This window comes from Urtica dioica, chromosome 2 (genome assembly GCF_054948205.1).
Source record: "Urtica dioica subsp. dioica isolate 48M chromosome 2, U.dioica_male_clone48M_v1_H2, whole genome shotgun sequence".
Classification (NCBI taxonomy): domain Eukaryota; kingdom Viridiplantae; phylum Streptophyta; class Magnoliopsida; order Rosales; family Urticaceae; genus Urtica; species Urtica dioica.
In genome coordinates this window covers 24661322-24679578 of record NC_142757.1, presented here as the reverse complement: position 1 = coordinate 24679578, position 18257 = coordinate 24661322, and the positions used below count along the sequence as shown (strand labels likewise).

Genomic DNA, 18257 nt, shown 5'->3' with positions numbered 1-18257 from the left:
TAATTTTGTGACAAGTTAGAATTGTTATCTTAGATTTTTTTTAATTTATTGCTCATGCCTTTAAATTAAAAATCATGTTGTTTTTCTATGAGTTTGGGATGATATTAAAACACATTAGAATCAGTTCTAAAAGTTTTTAATTTTTTATATTGAAAAACGTGTTTTAAAGGATTGAAAAATTTCGAGTAAAATTTTGTGACTAGTTTTCTTGTCTTACTAGTTTCTTATTTTTACTTGAATCGTTTTATGCTTGTTGTTATTTCTTTTATGCCTTGTTATTACCTTGCTAATAAAACACAAATAAAAGCTTTAACAACCGTCATAAAACGTTCCGTTACACTCGATTCTTTTTCGCACCTAAAAAGGACCAAGCTTTAATTATTTCTTTTTCTTCGAGCTGGAGTAAACCCGCATTGAAAGTGGAATAACTCTCTGCTCAGAAATCGAAATTTAATGATTCTTGAATCACATTAAAGTTCTCTCTGTCCTCTGTCCAATGCCACCGGTTTCAGGTCAAAAGGACATCGGAGTCTCCAGTTATGTCGATTTTACTCCGAGGTGCGCGGCTGTTCCGAAACTCCAGTTTTTTAGAATTCCGGATTTTCAGCCCCACTACCATGAGTTATAAAACTCTAATGAGAAAATTTTCTTGAGCAAAATTGTTTTTTACAAGATTATAAACATGATGTGTAAGATTAAAAAGTTTTGATTTTTGAAAGATTAATTGAAATTGAGTTTTTACAAAACTAGTTTGAATTTTGAAAAACCGTTTTCACTTTCAAACTTGAAAATATTTTGTCATCCAAATCAAATATATTTTCAAAATTTTTTCAAAACTATATCTATATCACATATGTTCAAAATCTATATGCTCTTGAAAATTTGAGTGGGAGGTCTCCTTGTAGACAAGCCCAAAAATAAAAAGATGTGTAATCTCAAAGTTTCAAGTGTTCGAGTGAGTTGAAGTTCACACTTCCCTCACGCACTTTCCCGAAATAGAAAATAGGAAAAGAACGAGTATGTACCTTGTGCCTTTATGCACTAATACTGCTCTGAACATGTCGATCTAGGATTCTCTTCTAGTTGTCCGCTTTGTCGCTCTTTAACTAGGAAATTTGTTTCCGAACTTATAAGAGTCGATGAACCAACTCCAAAAACTAAGTGGGAGGGTTATACTTGTTGTTTGTAACCCACGATCCCAAACACTAATGAAAGACGCAATTAATGTGGGACTAAGAGCCGCTCTTGCGACCCTCACTTAAATGGGAGTACTCCAAGGCGTTATTGCTTCGATCATTGCTCAATGAGCTACGTCCGAGAGTGAGACGATGATGACAAGGCCTCCCCTTGGGGGATTGTTTTTCAAAGTTGATATTTTGGACTAAGTGGTTGGTTGCACACTTAGGCTCAATCCCTAGTAATCCTCCCTTTAGGCTCTGCGAAAGGATGTGAGTGATCAAACCATTTTAAAAGGTGGCTAGTCAAAATTGATGTATTGACATCTTGGCTAAGCATTAATGATGTGTCATTTACTTATTAATGGAGATTTTTTGCGGCCTTCTCTTGAGGGAGTAAATTATCGTTTGGTTTATAACACCTTTGGATTTTATAAAAGTCTTAATAAAACTTAAATCCTAAACCAAAGACTAATCATAAACTTGTTTCAACTTTTATAGGCAATATGTCTCTCAACCCTCTCCCAACCATTCTTTCCTCGAATAAACTCGAAGGCGACAATTACGTCGACTGGAAACGTAACCTCGACATAGTCCTTACTGTCGACAAGCACAAATGGGTTCTCACCACCCCCTGTCCTCAAACGAATGAAGATTCGACGCGAGAGGAAAAAGACGCCCTGGCGGCCTGGCTTCGATCCGATGAGATTGCGAGGTGCTATATTCTGGCATCGATGAACAATGTGGTGCAACAACAACATCGTGATTACGAAACTACCACCGATATGCTCTACAATCTCCATGAGATGTTTGGAGGGCAAGGACGTCAAGCTAGGCAACAAGCGGTCCGATAATTCATGAACTGTCGTATGAAGGCTAGGACTCATGTTGGAGACTTTATGATACTGATCATTAGTTTTCTAAATAGAATGGAATTCCTAGGATCTGAGATTGATGGGAAGAATATCATAGATATGATCTTAGAAACTCTCCCCACATCTCTTGATACCTCCAAGATGAACTACTCCATAAACAAGCTAGAGTGCATTGTTACCGAGCTTATGATGGAACTTTACACTGCTGTAGGTCTCGCTGAGAAAAAGAGGAATCAAGGAGAGGCACATGCTACTGAGCAAAAAGCCTCCGCCTCTGGAACTAAGAAGAGACCTCACAAGGCCGATAAAAGGAACTGTACTGCCTATCTCAAAGCAAAGGAACATAGTATTGTACTAGTTACCGAAGCATGCTTAGTAGCTGATAATAAATCAACGTGGATTCTTGACTCCGCTGCTACTAACCATGTTTTTTGTTCCTTGAATGGTTTCAAGAAAACCAAAATCTTAGAGGAAGGCGAGTTCTGTTTCAAATGGGGTGATGGGAGCCTGGTGTCTGCGAAGGCTGTGGGATCCGTGACGCTGTCTTTTGAAGACCGCACTTTAAACTTGAATAATTTTTATTTTGTTCCTACCTTTGGGAAGAACTTAATATCCGTTGCTCGTCTTCTTGAGTAAGATTATTGTTTAAAGTTCATTAAGAATGGAATTCGTATTTCGTTTCCTGATAATTCTTTTGTCACTGATGCATGTATGAAGAATGCTCTTTTTTACATCTATCCCACTCAACCTTTTCTTTTAGACACCGAAATAGATAATGATCTAATTAGGGAGCCAAAGAGGATCAAACTTTCTGAATCCTCCGATCTAACAAAAGCAACATACCTCTGGCACTTGAGACTTGGTCATATCAGTCTAATTAGGATTAAGAGACTTGTGAGGGACGGTACACTCCAAGACTCTGCAATAGGTTCACTACCTACTTGTGAATCCTGCATAGAAGGAAAAATGACTAAGCGACCTTTCTCCGATAAGGGTCGAAGAGCCATTGAGTTACTGGAAATAGTACATTCTGATGTATGTGGTCCGCTCAACCAACAGGCACGTGGAGGATACGAATACTTCGTTACCTTCACCGATGATTACTCGCGATATGGGTTTGTCTATTTGCTCAAACACAAATCCGAGACCTTTAACGTATTTAAGGTCTTTAGGGCTTTAGTGGAAAAGCAAACTGGCAAAGTGATCAAAACCCTTCGATCTGATCGAGGTGGTGAGTATATGTCTGGAGAGTTCGATGACTTTCTTAAAGAAGAAGGTATCGCTTCTCAGCTTACCGCACCTGGCACACCTCAACAAAACGGAGTGTCAAAGAGAAGGAACCGAACTCTTATGGAGATGGTTAGATCAATGATGAGTTACTCATCACTCCCTCCTTCCTTTTGGGGATATGCCCTCGAAACAGCCGCTTACATTCTGAACCAAGTTCCGTCCAAAACGGTTCCTGGTACTCCTTATGAACGATGGACTGGCCGTAAAGTAAATCTTGGCCGCATCCGAATTTGGGGTTGCCATGCACACGTGCTGAGGCAAAAGACTAGCAAGTTGGCTAGTAGGTCAGAATTGTGCCTGTTTGTGGGATATCCAAAGGAAACCAAAGGTTTTACTTTCTATAGTCCCGAGGACGATAAGACTTTCGTTAGCACGAATGCCCGTTTCCTTGAGGAGGACTTTATGAAGGATGCAAAACCTAGAAGCAAAATTGTGCTTGAAGAAAAGTTGGGTGAGGAAGCTTCTACCTCATCTGTAAGAACTGTTCTTACCCCAACTGAAACACAACCTAACTCATCAGAATCTTGTCAAGTAATACTTCGACGTAGTGGGAGGGCTACTCAAAAGCCTGACAGGTACATGTCTTATGGAGACTCTCTTGTAGCCATCTCTGACATGGATGATCCTATTTCCTATAGCCAAGCGATGGCTTGTTCTGAATCAAACCTTTGCACTCGATGTATGTCAACAAAGTCTGGAAACTTGTAGACCTTCCTGAAGGGATTAAACCCGTAGGGTGTAAGTGGATATACAAGAAGAAAAAGGGTTCTGATGGGAACGTCGAGACGTTCAAAGCACGACTTGTGGCGAAGGGTTATACCCAACAAGAAGGGATTGACTATGAAGAAACCTTCTCGCCAGTCGCGATGCTTAAATCCATCCGCATACTCCTATCCATAGCTGCAGCTCTCGACTATGAGATCTGGCAAATGGATGTCAAGACAGCCTTTCTGAATGGCAATCTTGACGAGAGCATTTACATTGCTCAACAAGACGGTTTCGTGGAAGAATGTCAAGAGACCAAGGTTTGTGAGTTGCTTAAGTCCATTTATGGATTAAAGCAAGCATCTAGGTCATGGAATATTAGATTCGATGAAACTGTAAAGAGTTTCGGTTTTGAACAGTCAATAGATGAGCCTTGTGTTTACAAGTTAATACACGAAGGCAAAGTTGTGTTTTTGGTGCTATATGTCGATGATATACTACTCATTGGTAATGACATGGGTAAGTTATCTGAGGTTAAGGTCTGGCTGGCAAAGCAATTCGATATGAAGGATCTAGGAGAAGCCGCGTACATTTTGGCGATCCAAATCTTTCGAGATAGGAAAAACCGGACCCTGTCGCTCTCTCAAGCATCTTATATTGATAAGGTGATGGATCGCTTCTCGATGCAAGACTCCAAGAAGGGTCAAACACCCTTTAGGCATGGAGTTTCACTCTCTAAGGACCAGTCTCCCAAGACTGCACAAGAGATTGAAGAAATGAGGAAAATTCCTTACGAATCTGCCGTAGGAAGCCTTATGTATGCTATGCTTTGCACTAGACCTGACATCTGTTTCACCGTTGGCGTAGTTAGCCATTTCCAATCCAACCCTGGACCTGAGCACTGGATTGCTGTTAAGCATGTTCTTAAGTATCTTCGAAGAACTAGGAACTTGATGCTTACATACTCAGGTACTGACCTGACTATGACGGGATATACCGACTCTGATTTTCAAGCGGATAAGGATTCCAGGAAAACCACTTCAGGATCTGTGTTCATCCTTAATGGTGGAGCTGTTGTATGGAGAAGTATTAAGCAATCTTGCATTGCTGACTCCACAATGGAAGCAGAATATGTGGCTGCTTGTGAAGCATCCAAAGATGCTGTATGGCTTAGAAAATTCCTTAAGTATTTGGAAGTTGTTCCAAACGTCGACGAGCCAATGACTCTTTATTGTGATAATAGTGGGGCTGTCGCTAACTCGAAGGAACCTCGAAGCCATAAGCGCTCTAAGCATATTGAGAGGAAATACCATTTGATTCGAGAGATCGTGCAGTGCGGAGACGTGGAAGTGAAGAAGATCTCAACGGTGGACAACCTAGAAGATCCATTCACAAAGGCCCTAGCGAACAAGGTCTTCGACCAACATCGAGAGGGATTAGGCATGAAAGACTACACACATCTTCTTTGAGTCAAGTGGGAGTTTGTTGTCAATGGTGCCCACAAGAAGAGTTGTAATCTTTATATTCTACATTTGATGTAATAAAGTCTCATGAAGACTCTTAAATGTAATTGCTTATTCATTAATAAAAAGTTGAAACGTTCATTCAATCTTCCTTGTCTGAAGCTTTATGATAAAACATTAGTCTTTAGTCCATAAACAAACTAAACAACTTGCGAAGAGACAAATGTAGATTTGCATGAACAAACTCTTTGTAGTTTGCTTAAAACGATATATTCGCAATCTAAGGGTCAAAGGACTATTGACCTCAGTATGATTGTTAGAAGAATCTATGATGTCTGGTTATGAGGCATTGAGAGTTGGAGACTCTATAGTTCTTCTAGGTATCTTCTGAAGGTACTGAATTGACCAGTGCACTTCTAGAGACAAGATAAGAACAAACCATTTAACCTCTTATGTCTCGAAGTCACTACGTATGAATTGCATCGTGCTTACCTTAATCCTGAAATGAGACATGTCATTTCACACCTTAGTATTCTCAGTTGAGAAAGTCAGAGTTCGGACTCACTTTGTGATTCCGAACTGGGCCTATTGGTGAAGTACTAAGTTGTGAGAATGTCATGAGTAACTTTGTGAAGTTCTCATAGATATGGAATTCATGTACAAGATTGCTGAAATGCAATGTATGTCACCTCATGCTTTGTTCCTTGGAGTGTGAATAAATGAACTGGCCAGTGTCCAAATTGAGTCCTGACTCTTTTGGATGAAACAATGAGAGTTGTTAGCTCCTCGTCAATACATTGTTTCTAACTTAATCACAAGCGACAAAGATGTTGAGGAAATAACAGCTAGAAGGGTAAACGGGTAATTTAGTAAATCCCGACTAGCTGATGACATTCATGAAGGGGAAACATAGATAATATTCAGTGGATCCGCTCATCATAATTAGGTTGAATTCTTGAGTAGAAAATAAATTCATTTGAACCGAGAGATTTTCAGTGTCAACTCTTTAGTGGAGTCAGTTGGCATTAAGCTAAACTTGGAAAAGGTTTGTGAACTTTTGAGTCCAAGTGTTTAGCTCAAGCTTTGTTCATTTGGGTACATGAGGTCACTGTCACGAATCACGTCGATTAGGAATAGTTAAACTGGAAGCTAAGTAAAAACAAGAACGAAAATTGTCAAAAGGGTATTTTTGCCTTTTGAGACATAGGATGAAATTAATGTCAATAAATTTTTTGACATGGTCATTTGATGACAAGTAACACTCGGCCATAATAAGATTAATTGGGCCTTGTGGATTAACTTCATTTCATAAGAATTTTATTGAAAATTCTTAATGGGCCTTTCTCATGTTGTTATGAACAAATGAAAAAGCTTCTAGAAGCCTTTTTCTAGATGGTATAGGCGCCCAACATACCCAAATAAAGAGAGAATATTTTGTGCATGAATGTATGAAGATACTTGCCAAAAGAAAAAGAGGAAACAAATTTCCCTAAGGGGAAACCAAGGTGGGCGCCCAAATGAGTCAAGAGAGAAGCAAATAAAAGAGGAAACAAATCCAAGGACTTGCTTGGCAAGTCTTGGGCGTGTGACTCTTTGAAGGAAAAGGGAAATTGGCTCATGAATATGTGATATTCTATAGAAGATAAAACTACCATATTGAAGGTGAGACCTCTCCTATAAATAGGAGCCCCATTCCACACTTTTCATTCATCCAAGTTTAAGAGATTTGAGAGACTCTCTCTCTAGAACTTTGGCCGCCCCTTCCTCTCTCTCTCTAGTTTATTTTCGATTTTTTTTTGGCACCTAGGTCCTCATTCGACCTAGTGTTTAGCTCTGCGACTTCAAGACTCGTTCTTAAGTCGTAGTGTTTAAAAGTGCCCACTCACTAATTCCTTTATTTCGAGTGATTTAGTGATAGAAACTTTCGTGGTTGCTCGAGGTGCCGAGGAAAGAAAGAGAGACGTGCTGCGAGGGGAGACGAGCGTTGCAAACTTTCCAAAAGCTTCTTCAAAGTTCAAGCTTCAAGAAAGGTTAGTAGACTTCTATACTCATAATAGTTTTTAATTACATGTACTTGCTCTTTGTCTAGGTTAGTAAAAAACTGTTTTTACTTGAAAAGAAAATTTTTAAAATTCCGCCGCCTTGCGAAGCGTTAAACTTTTTCTTAAACCCTAGATCAATTCCAACAAATATGACCAAGAGATCGTTCTATGGTAAAGGACTAAGAGCCACCAAACCTCTGCAACTAGTTCACGCTGACGTCTGTGGACCAATGAGGGAAGCTACGAGAGGTGGTTATGAATACTTCGTCACTTTCACTGACGATTATTCTAGATATGGTTTCATTTTACCTAATGCACCGAAAATCTGAAACTTTTGGCAAGTTCAAAGAATTTCATGCTTGTGTTGAAACCAATTAGGTAAAACTATTAAGACCTTTCGATCTGATCGGGGAGGTGAGTTTTTAGATACCGAGTTCACCGATTATTTGCTTGAACATGGGATTGTGTCGCAATTATCAGCTCCTAGTAACCCACAAAAATTGAGTTGTTGAAAGGAGAAACCGAACTCTATTAGACATGGTAAGATCCATGATTAGCTATTCTTCCCTATCAACATATTTGTTGGGTTATGCTTTGCAAACTGCTGTATTCGTCTTGAACCATGTTCCTTCTAAATCAATATCCAAAACCCCATTGGAATTATGGAACAGAGCTAATCCTAGCTCGCGTCACTTCCGAATATGGGGTTGTCCTGCTCACGTCCTGAAAAAGAAGGCGAGTAAACTAGAACCGAAAACAAACTTATGTTTCTTTGATGGATATCCAGAAGGGATGAGATGAGGTATATTATATGATCCCATGGATAAGAAAACCTTCATTTCTACTCATGCTACTTTTCTTGAAGATGATTATGTTAAATCACATAAACCTCGTAGTACAATAGTACTCGAGGAAACGATTAGGCCAACCCCAAAGACTAACGTCCAAGGGGAACCATATCCACCTATAACTGATGTGAGAGTGAGATATGAAGAAGAAAACACAAATGTTGGTCCAAGTGCTACATTGCCTCATCGTAGTGGGAGGGTCTCTAGAGAGCCTGACCGATATCTTGTCTTTGAAGCAAACGTCGTTGAATTGGATGCGAGCGACAACGACCTCATGTAATTTAATGATGCAATGGTCGACTTGGACAAAGATAAATGGCTAGAAGCCATGAATCAAGAGATAGAGTCTATGCACTCAAACTCAGTCTGGACTCTTGTAGATGCACGCGGACAAATTAGACCGATTGGGTGCAAGTGGATCTATAAGAAAAAGAAATGAGCCGATGGACAAGTCGAAACCTATAAGGCTAGACTTGTGGCTAAGGGTTTCACCCAAAGAGAAGGAATCGACAATGACGAAACCTTCTATCCCGTGGCCATGTTTAAATCTATCAGAATTCTTCTGACCATTGCCGCCCATTATGATTATGAGATCTAGCAAATGGACGTAAAGACAACATTCTTGAATGGCTATCTGGAAGAAGAAATCTATATGGCTCAACCAGACGGATTGGATTCATACAAAAGAGTCAAGAGCACAAGGTTTGCAAGTTTTTGAAGTCCATTTATGAACTCAAGCAAGCGTCTAGATCCTTGAACCAAAGGTTTGATGAGGTTATCAAGACCTATGATTTCGAACAAAACCTTTATGAGCTCTGTGTTTACAAGTACTCAAAGGGAAAGGTAGTGGTTTTCTTAGTGCTTTATGTAGATGATATCCTCCTTATAGGAAGTGATATTGAGATCATGTCTGACAAAAAGCATGGATGGAAAAGCAATTCCAAATGAAAAATTTGGAAAATGTAGCTTTTGTTCTTGGAATCCAAATCATTCGTGATAGGAAGCAAAAACTACTAGCTCTATTTCAAGGTACTTATATTGATAAGGTACTTGCCCGTTTCTCGATGAAAAATGCTCATGGCGCATTGTTACTGATGCGCTCATGGTTAGCCCTGTCTAAAGAGCAGTGTCCTAAGACACCTCAAGAAGTGGAGGATATGAGTCGAGTTCCATATGCCTCAGCGGTTGGGAGTCTGATGATTGCCATGTTGTGTACTAGACCCGACAGATGCTATGCAGTGGGAGATGTTAGTAGATACCAGACAAATCCTGATCTGATCATTGGATAGATGTTAAGCATATCCTCAAATATCTTAAGAGAACTAGGGACATGATGCTTATCTACAAAAGTAATGACACTACTACAAATGTTGGATTATACAACCCACTTTCTACAACGCTTAACATAAGCGTTCTAGAAACTAGGGATTCTACAACGCTTAACATAAGCGTTCTAGAAACTTGGTGTTTCTACAACGCTTATGGCTAAGCGTTGTAGAATCTGGGTGTTTCTACAACGCTTATGGCTAAGCGTTGTAGAATCTGGGTGTTTCTACAACGCTTATGGATAAGCGTTGTAGAATCTGCTGGTTTCTACAACGCTTATAGCTAAGCGTTGTAGAAACTTAGTGATTCTACAACGCTTGTGTTAAGCGTTGTAGAAGTACATAAATTTCAGATTTCCCACAACGTTTACACTATCCATTGTAGAATCCTCGCCGCGGCACCACGTGATTTATGCCGCGGCGAAACCTTTCTACAACGCAAGGTAAAAGCGTTGTAGAAGGATGGACCTCGCCGCGGCACAATTTCAACCACGCCGCGGCGACTCTTTCTACAACGCTTATTGAAATCGTTGTAGAATCCATTCGCCGCGGCGATAGTCATATCTCGCCGCGGCGACATTATCTCGCTGCGGCTAGAAATATCCTCCACCGCGGCGAGAAGGTTACAGTGGCCAAACCGTTTTTTATGAAACTGCCTCGCCGCGGCGATGAAGGAATCCCGCCGCGGCGAGGTGATCCTACAACGGTTATAAAATCCGTTGTAGGACCTTCTCGCCGCGGCAAAGACATATTCCCGCCGCGGCGAGATTTTTTAGGTTTTCCCTACATAAGCCCATTTTCAGTTTTTTTCTCTTTATTCTCAAAATACAAACGCGAGACAACCATTTCGGCTGATTCTGTGCTGATTTTTTCTTCCAAATTCCCTTGCCACGTCCTCGCCGCCCCGAACTCTCGCCGTCGCCTTGTCCTCGCCGTCGTCTTGTCCTCGCCGCCATTCTCGCTCGCCACGTCCTCGCCACCCCACTCTCTCGCGCCTCTCTCTCTCTCTCTCGCTGCCTCTCTCTCTCTCTCTCTCTCTCTCTCTCTCTTTAACATTGTAAGGTATGATTTTCTTAGTTTTTAAGGTGGTTATTGATTTAATTTCGTGTTGTTGCTGTTGATTTCATGTTTTTGAATATGGATTTCATGTTATTTTCCTGAGTTGCATGTTGTTTGATTTTCTTAATTCACAAAATTAGGGTTTTTTATTTTATTTTCTTTGTTTAGTACACGAAATTAGGTTTTTGTTTGACATATTATGAATGAATTTGAGTTAGAATTTGTGTTAGAATGAATTTGAGTTAGAATTTGTGTTAGAATGAATTTGAGTTAGATTGCAATATTCGGATAGTGTTTAACATATTGTGACATCGGTTAGTATTTAAAATGGTTATATTGATTAATGTTGATATTGAATTGTTTATGAATTTCTGAATTGTTGGAATTGTTTATGAATTTCTTATTATTGGAATTGTTTATGAATTTGATAATGTTATGTTGAAATGAAGTTGGAATTGATATAGAATTTCTTATTGTTGTGACATTGTTAGTATTTAAAATGGTTATGTTGATTGTAGATGTCGAGATTGAATTTTTTATGATTATGCTTTGTGAAGGTGAAAAATAGTTCGAACAAAAAATCCGGCGGGCGCCATGGCTCCGAGCTCTTGCAAAGGTCCTAGTAAAAGTAAAGGTAAGCGAGCTCGTCAACCATCCCCTGAAGCATATTATAACACAAGTATCTTCACTAGCAAGGCCGTGGAGGATCGTTACGACAAAATCTCGTCGCGTAGTGTGATCCCTGAGCGGGGATTCAATGTGAGCTATAACACCGATATAGGAGTGTTAATCCGCAACAGTATTCAAGGTCATGACTGGGTGAAGTATTGTGCCGTTCTTGAGTGCGAGGCGAACTTAAACTTCGTGTACGAATTCTACGCAAACTTTCCAGATCACAATGGAGATGTTGTGACGGTCCGAGGTAGACCGGTCGATGTGAGCGTCGAAGCTATCAACGATTTTCTTGGGACCCCAGATGTACCTTTCGAGAATGAAGGCTATCGGGAATGGTTAAGAACTTGCAGCCACGAGGAGATGGTGAGGTTGTTGTGCATTCCAGGAGAGGATTGGGTCCTTGAAAAAGGAAAAAGGGTACTCAAGCATGACCAACTCACCAGGATTGCTAAAGCTTGGATTTACTTTGTTTGCGCTCGCCTCTTTCCAATCAAGCACTTCACCACTTTGCGCGATTTCTACTTCGCCGCGGCGAGGTATTCTACAACGCTTTTCAAAGCGTTGTAGAACGTCCTCACCGCGGCGAAAAATCAACTTCGCCGCGGCGAGACACTTACCGAGAGCATGCATTGACCTCGTCGCGGCGACATGATATTCTCGCTGCGGCGACATCATGTCGTTGCGGCGCCAAACCAACTTCGCCGCAGCTAGGGATTCTACAACGCTTACAAAAGCATTGTAGAAACGTCTCGCCGCGGTGCAAAACATTCATCGCCACGGCGCGAAACTTACTGAAAATATACATTTTTTATACATGATCTCGCCGTGCCGACATGATATTCTCACTGCGGCGACTTCATGTCGCCGAGGCGCCAAACCAACTTCGCCGCGGCTAGAAACTTACCGAGAGCATGCATTTTTTTAAACATGATCTCGCCGCGGCGACATGATATTCTCGCTGCGGCAAGTTGTACTCGCCGCGGCGTAATACCATCGTTGCCGCGGCGAGAGATTTTACAACGCTTGTTCAAGCGTTGTAGAAAGTCCTCGCCGCGGCGGAAAACCAACTTCACCGCGGCGCAAAAATTACCGTGTGTATCCATTTTTGGAAACATGAACTCCCCGCGGTGACACCATTTTCTCGTTGGGGCAAGTGGATCTCGCTGCGGCGTATTCAATTAGTCGCCGCGGCGAGAACCTTAAAGGCCGCGGCGAATAATTATTTTCGCCGCGGCAAGAGTCTAGAAATGATATTGTAAATTTAGACACTGTAGAAAGAAATTTTAAACGAAGAATAATGGTGTCCATAAGAGAATAACATAAAATCCAAAATGAAAATAAATTGTTAACTGTTCTAAATCAAACAAAAATAGGATCTATATCCTTACGAAGTAGATGAGAAACATCGTCATCATCAAAATCATCCATCTCTTGATCAATAGGAGGTAATCCCGATGTGAACGGTGGAATACTAGTCATGTCTTCGTCTTCTTCATCGTTACTATTTCTCGCTTTCATATGAACTACTAACGATAACTCTAGATTGGCTGGATCCGAAACATAAAACACTAGACTTGCTTGCGAAGCCAAAATAAATGAATCATTCTCGTAGCCAATCCGTCTAAAGTCGACAACTGTAACTCCGTCATTATCAACTTTAACATGATCATTATCTGCCCATTTGCACTTGAATAATGCGACTCGCAACCCGCAATAATCAAGTTCTCATATATCTTCAATGTATCCATAATAGTTCATAAAAGCATGTTTTGGATTCTTATCTTTGGCCGACGAAACATGTAATGCTTTGGCAAACAATGTAACACCACTATTTTGAACGGGATGCTTGTTGTCTCTCTCTCTTGTGTAAAATGTATAACCATTAACAGACCAAGCAGTGTACCTTGTAACCATTGAGGAAGGCCCTCCAGATAGTTTACTCAATGTAGATGAATGTCCTTCCTCTTTAAATAAGCGTTTTCCAAGCCAGTTCTGAAACAAACGGTTGTGCTCTTCTTGTAACCATTTTTCATTTCTGCCTTTCTTTGGATTATACACTCTCGACTCATTCAAGTGAATATCCACAAATGGCGTGACCTCAGAAACGTTGTGTAGCACATGGAGACCGGCTTGCTCTCATTCTTTTTGGTTGACACTCGAATAGGTACCTATAAATAAAAAAATACTTAAACAAGAACGCCCATAATTTAAAACATACCTGTAGATAGAGCTTTTGAATCAAAATTGGTGTTTTTGGGTACCCCAATTTTGTCTGCTTTAGCTAAATACTCAGAACAAAACTCAACCGACTCTTCTGCTATGTAATTTTCAACTATGCTTCCTTCGGGCCTATTGTAGCTCTTCACGTAGCTTTTCAAAACTTTCATGAAACGTTCGATTGGATACATCCACCGTAAAAACACGGGCCCGCATAATTTCACTTCACGTACCAAGTGGACGGTTAAATGAACCATGATGTCGAAAAACGAAGGTGGAAAGAACTTTTCGAGCAAGCAGAGAGTTTTCACCAATTCTTACTGCATTAAATCTAGACGAGTAGGATCGATGACCTTTGAGCAAATTGAGTTAAAGAATACACATATCTTTGATATTGCGAATCTCACATCTTTTGGCACAATTCCTCGCAAAGCAAGAGGCAACATTTGTTGTAGCAGTACATGACAGTCGTGAGTCTTCATTCCAACAAGTCTCAAATCTTTCAAAGACACGAACCTCTTATAGTTTGATGAATGATCATCGGGGACTTTAATAGAAACAAACCAGCTACACAACTTTTTCTTCTCCTTTCGATCTAGAGTGTACTTTGCAGGTGGCAATTTTGTTTTTTTTCCACCCCCCTCTTGGGGATGCAAAATGCTTCTTATATTCATCTCTTTGAGATCCATTCGAGATTTTAATCCGTCTTTCGATTTATTTGGATCATCAAGAAGCGTACCGATAAACGATTCACACACATTTTTCTCGATGTGCATAACATCCAGACAATGCCGAACGTAGTGTGTCTTCCAATAAGGAAGGTCGTAGAAAATCGACTTTTCTTCAAAGGATTCTCTTTGAAGGATTCTTTAGTACTACCACTCTGCTTTCTTTTCCCAAGCACTTCATTGACGTTTTTAACCATCTCATAGACATCTTCACCAGACAAAATTCTAGGAGGCGGTCGTTCTTCTGTATTTCCATCAAATGCCTGTTTCAACCTTCTATATGAGTGATCTCTTGGAAAAAATCTTCTATGACCAAGAAAAATAGTCTTCTTACCATGCTTCAACCTGATGGAAGATGTGTCTTTCATGCAAATCGGACAACCAATCGAGCATTTCACAGAGTATCATGACAAGTTTCCATAGGCAGGAAAGTCGTTAATAGTCCACATTAACATTGCCCTTAAGTTGAACGAATCTCCACGGTAAGCGTCTTTGACTTCTATCCCTTTCTCCCATAACATCTTCAAATCAAGGGAAATACATGTCGCCGCGGCGGGAAACTTACCGAGAGCTTGAATATTTGAAATTTTGGTCTCACCGCGGCGATGTACAATCTTTTCCGCGGCGGGATAAGTACGCCGCGGCGCCAAATACATGTCACCGCGGCGACATACTTACCCGAGAGAATGCATATTTGAAATTATGTTCTCGCCGCGGCAGTGTACAATCTTCGCCGCGGCGGGAAATACACTACGCCGCGGCGAGTAGATTCTACAACGCATTGTTAAGCGTTGCAGAAGCATCCCGCCGTGGAGAGATATAGACGTCGCCGCGGTGAGAACGTTTAGGTTTAGGAGTCTGTTCTCGCCGCGGCTAGGAATATTTCTTGCCGCGGCGTTACTTTTCTGGGTTTGTCTCGCCGCGGCGTGTTATACACGTCACCGCGGCGAGATTTCTACAACAGTTATTATAAGCATTGTAGAAGCATCTCGCCGCCCCGGGACTTCAACGTCGCCGCGGCGAGGTTTCTACAACGCTTCACTATGCGTTGTAGAAGCCTTTTAAAACAAAAAAATTTCATTTTTTTAAACCTCCCACCTATTTTTCAGACTTAAGCGTTTTTTTCCCATCTTTTTCATTCATTCATTCTTCTTCTACTTCTCCATTCTTCTTCTTCTCTCTCCGCCCCTCTCTTCTCGCCGTCCCTCTCTCTCCGCCCCTCTCTCTCTCTTCTCGCCGTCCCTCTCTCTCCGGCCCTCACCCTTCTTCTTGCCGCCCCTCTCTCTCCGGCCATCACCCTCTCTTTTCCCCGCCCCTTTCTCTCTGGTCCTCACCCTCACTCCACCTTGCCTCCGCCTCGACCCCTCTCCGCCTCCACCTCACCTTGACCCCGCCTCACCTCCACCTCGCCCCACCCCGCCTCCACCTCCCCCCTGCCCCGCCTCCACCTCGACCCGCCCTGCTCCACCTCGCCCCCGCCCCGCTCCACCTCGCCCCTCTCTCACCTCGCCTCCGCCTCCACCAGGTACGTTATTTCCTAACTTGTTTTGAATTTAATTTGATTTATGTTATTATTTAGTTAGAATTTGGTATTCATTTGAAGTTAGGAAGAATTTGTATTGGATTTTAGTATATTTGATTTGAATTCGTTGTATTTGAGTTTGATATTGATTTGAAGTTGTATTTGAGTTTTAATCGGATTGGATTTGAGTTAGAAATTGAGATTATGTTTTGAATTTTGTATATTAGATTCCATGTCATCCACCACTACTACTTCTAGCGGTAGTGGTAAAAGAAAAATTAGAAGACAACTAGCGCTAAACTCCAATGAACAAGGAAAAAGAAGAAAAACTTTTCTGGGTCGGGTTAATAAGGCTAAAACACTTGGTAAAAAAATTCCGGTACAATTTGATGATAAAGGGCAACCAATGGGTAAAGAGGGTGATGAGTTGTCGAGTTATTTTGGCGTGTTAGTAAGAGAACACGTTCCACTTTCGATGCGTGATTGGGGATGTAAAGAGAACGCCCAAATTAAAGAACGAATTTGGAACAAAATGCAAGAAGGATTTACGATTCCTATCAAACAAAAACACGATTGCCTTATGAGAGTCGGAGAAGCGGCAAGGTTATTTCGTCATGAGGTATACAACGATCTACTCAAAGACATCATCAACGAACCAATCGCCTTAAAGAGACCGGCTTGTATTTTGAAATTCTATACAGGTATCACCGAAGAAGATTGGATAGCATTTGTTGAGTATAGACCAACCGAAATGTTCAAACAAACATCGGAACATGGGAAATCAAATATCGGAAAAAGTGTGTACAAATCTCGAACGGGCCGAAATGGATATCGAAAGCTTGATCAAGAAAAGGTTAGATTCATTTTTTCATTTAGTTATTCCAAATGTTGGAATTATTTTTTAATTTATTATATAATTACTTCTTACTAGCGTGACGAAACGGGGGAATGGCCTACGAAAGAGGAACTTTGGATTGACTCGCGAATGAAAGACGTAGATAACTACAAGGATGAGAAAGACAAATTGATGGGAGAAAATATCGTAAGTTCTTTACCTTTGTTATAACAATTAATCTTGTAATTTTATTTTCAAATAATTTTATGTGTAAAAAACGTTATCACAACAAGCAACGCAAGGGAGATGGGTGCCGGAATCGGGAAAGAGCATTTTGCAAGAAGCTTTGGGAACGTCGTGAGTTTGCGGTCAATCCAAACACACGTCGCGTTTTAAGTACTTTGTTCCTCCAATGCCCAACGAAGAAGTAATTAAGATGCGTCGGGAAATGAGCGAGTTAAAGTCTTTGGTGATGAAGGTCTTCGGTAGAAATGGTAGCATTAATGTCGGAGATGCTAATGTCGAGTCGCCTAGTGTCGAGCGTGTGGAAGAGAATCTCAACGCGAAGGTTGTTGATGATGAAGAGATGGCAAATGTTGAAGAACACGTCAATGAAGCGGTCTCTTTAGGTATGTTTAATTTTTTTTTTATCTATTTATTAATAAAGCTAAATGTTTTGGTATTAAGTTATTGATAATATTCTTGATTCGCTTAGAACACGACGATGTTGATGATCGTCCGAAGATCGATCCTATCATTGTTGATGATCGTCCGAAGATCGATCCTATTGTTGTGGAAAAACCCAATAGTGTTCGTGCTAGTTGCTCATTGAATCCAACCACCCCGGTGACACCGACTTCGGATGAAAGCGTCGAGTGTCTTCTTTTCATAGATGATGTTGTGAAAGGAGGCAAGATTCATGTTGCAAATGGGAGAGCATACGTAAATGGGAGCGTAGTTCACTCTTTACCTTTGGAGGAACGAAATGTACGTGTGACCGTTTTGGGGGTTTTGATTAAAAAAGAAAAATTGCCAATTCCCACCGAAGAAGCTCAAACCATTGAAGATGCCATAGGAGGATTTGTCTCGTGGCCGAAGAGATTGATCGAAATGGACACGGGAATAGAGAGTCGTGGTCTGGTTGTCAAACAACTCTCAAAGCTCGGTTTTGAGAGTGAACCTAGCATCGATGATGCTAAGAAGATTCCGTACAAGGTGATTAATCCAAAGTTTTGATTGCTCGCTAAACATGACAACAAAGTAATATTACCGGAAGGGGATGTGATTATGGTCAATGTTAGTCCAAGTCTCGCGGCTATCTCGATTCCGGTGTCATTTGAAGATGTTTCCGACTTTTTGCAATACTTGGAAATTGGCACGGGGAGCATAACGGTTTATATGGAGTAAGTGTTTTCTTTATATGCGTTTTTAATATAAATATTCAATATTTACTGTTTTGATCAACCAAATACTTGTTTGTCATAGCTATCTACGCTCG

At 40.9% G+C, this 18257-nt stretch overlaps 1 protein-coding gene across 1 annotated transcript; it reads left to right on the top strand.

Annotated features, from left to right (window-relative positions):
• The first annotated feature begins 17207 nt into the window (after positions 1-17207).
• On the top strand, positions 17208-18044 carry LOC149404209 (uncharacterized). The gene is made up of 3 exons (XM_089607448.1): positions 17208-17388; positions 17475-17899; positions 18036-18044. Exons 1-3 carry the CDS (start codon positions 17208-17210, stop codon positions 18042-18044), a joined length of 615 nt encoding a protein of 204 aa, XP_089463574.1.
• Positions 18045-18257: the final 213 nt, after the last annotated feature.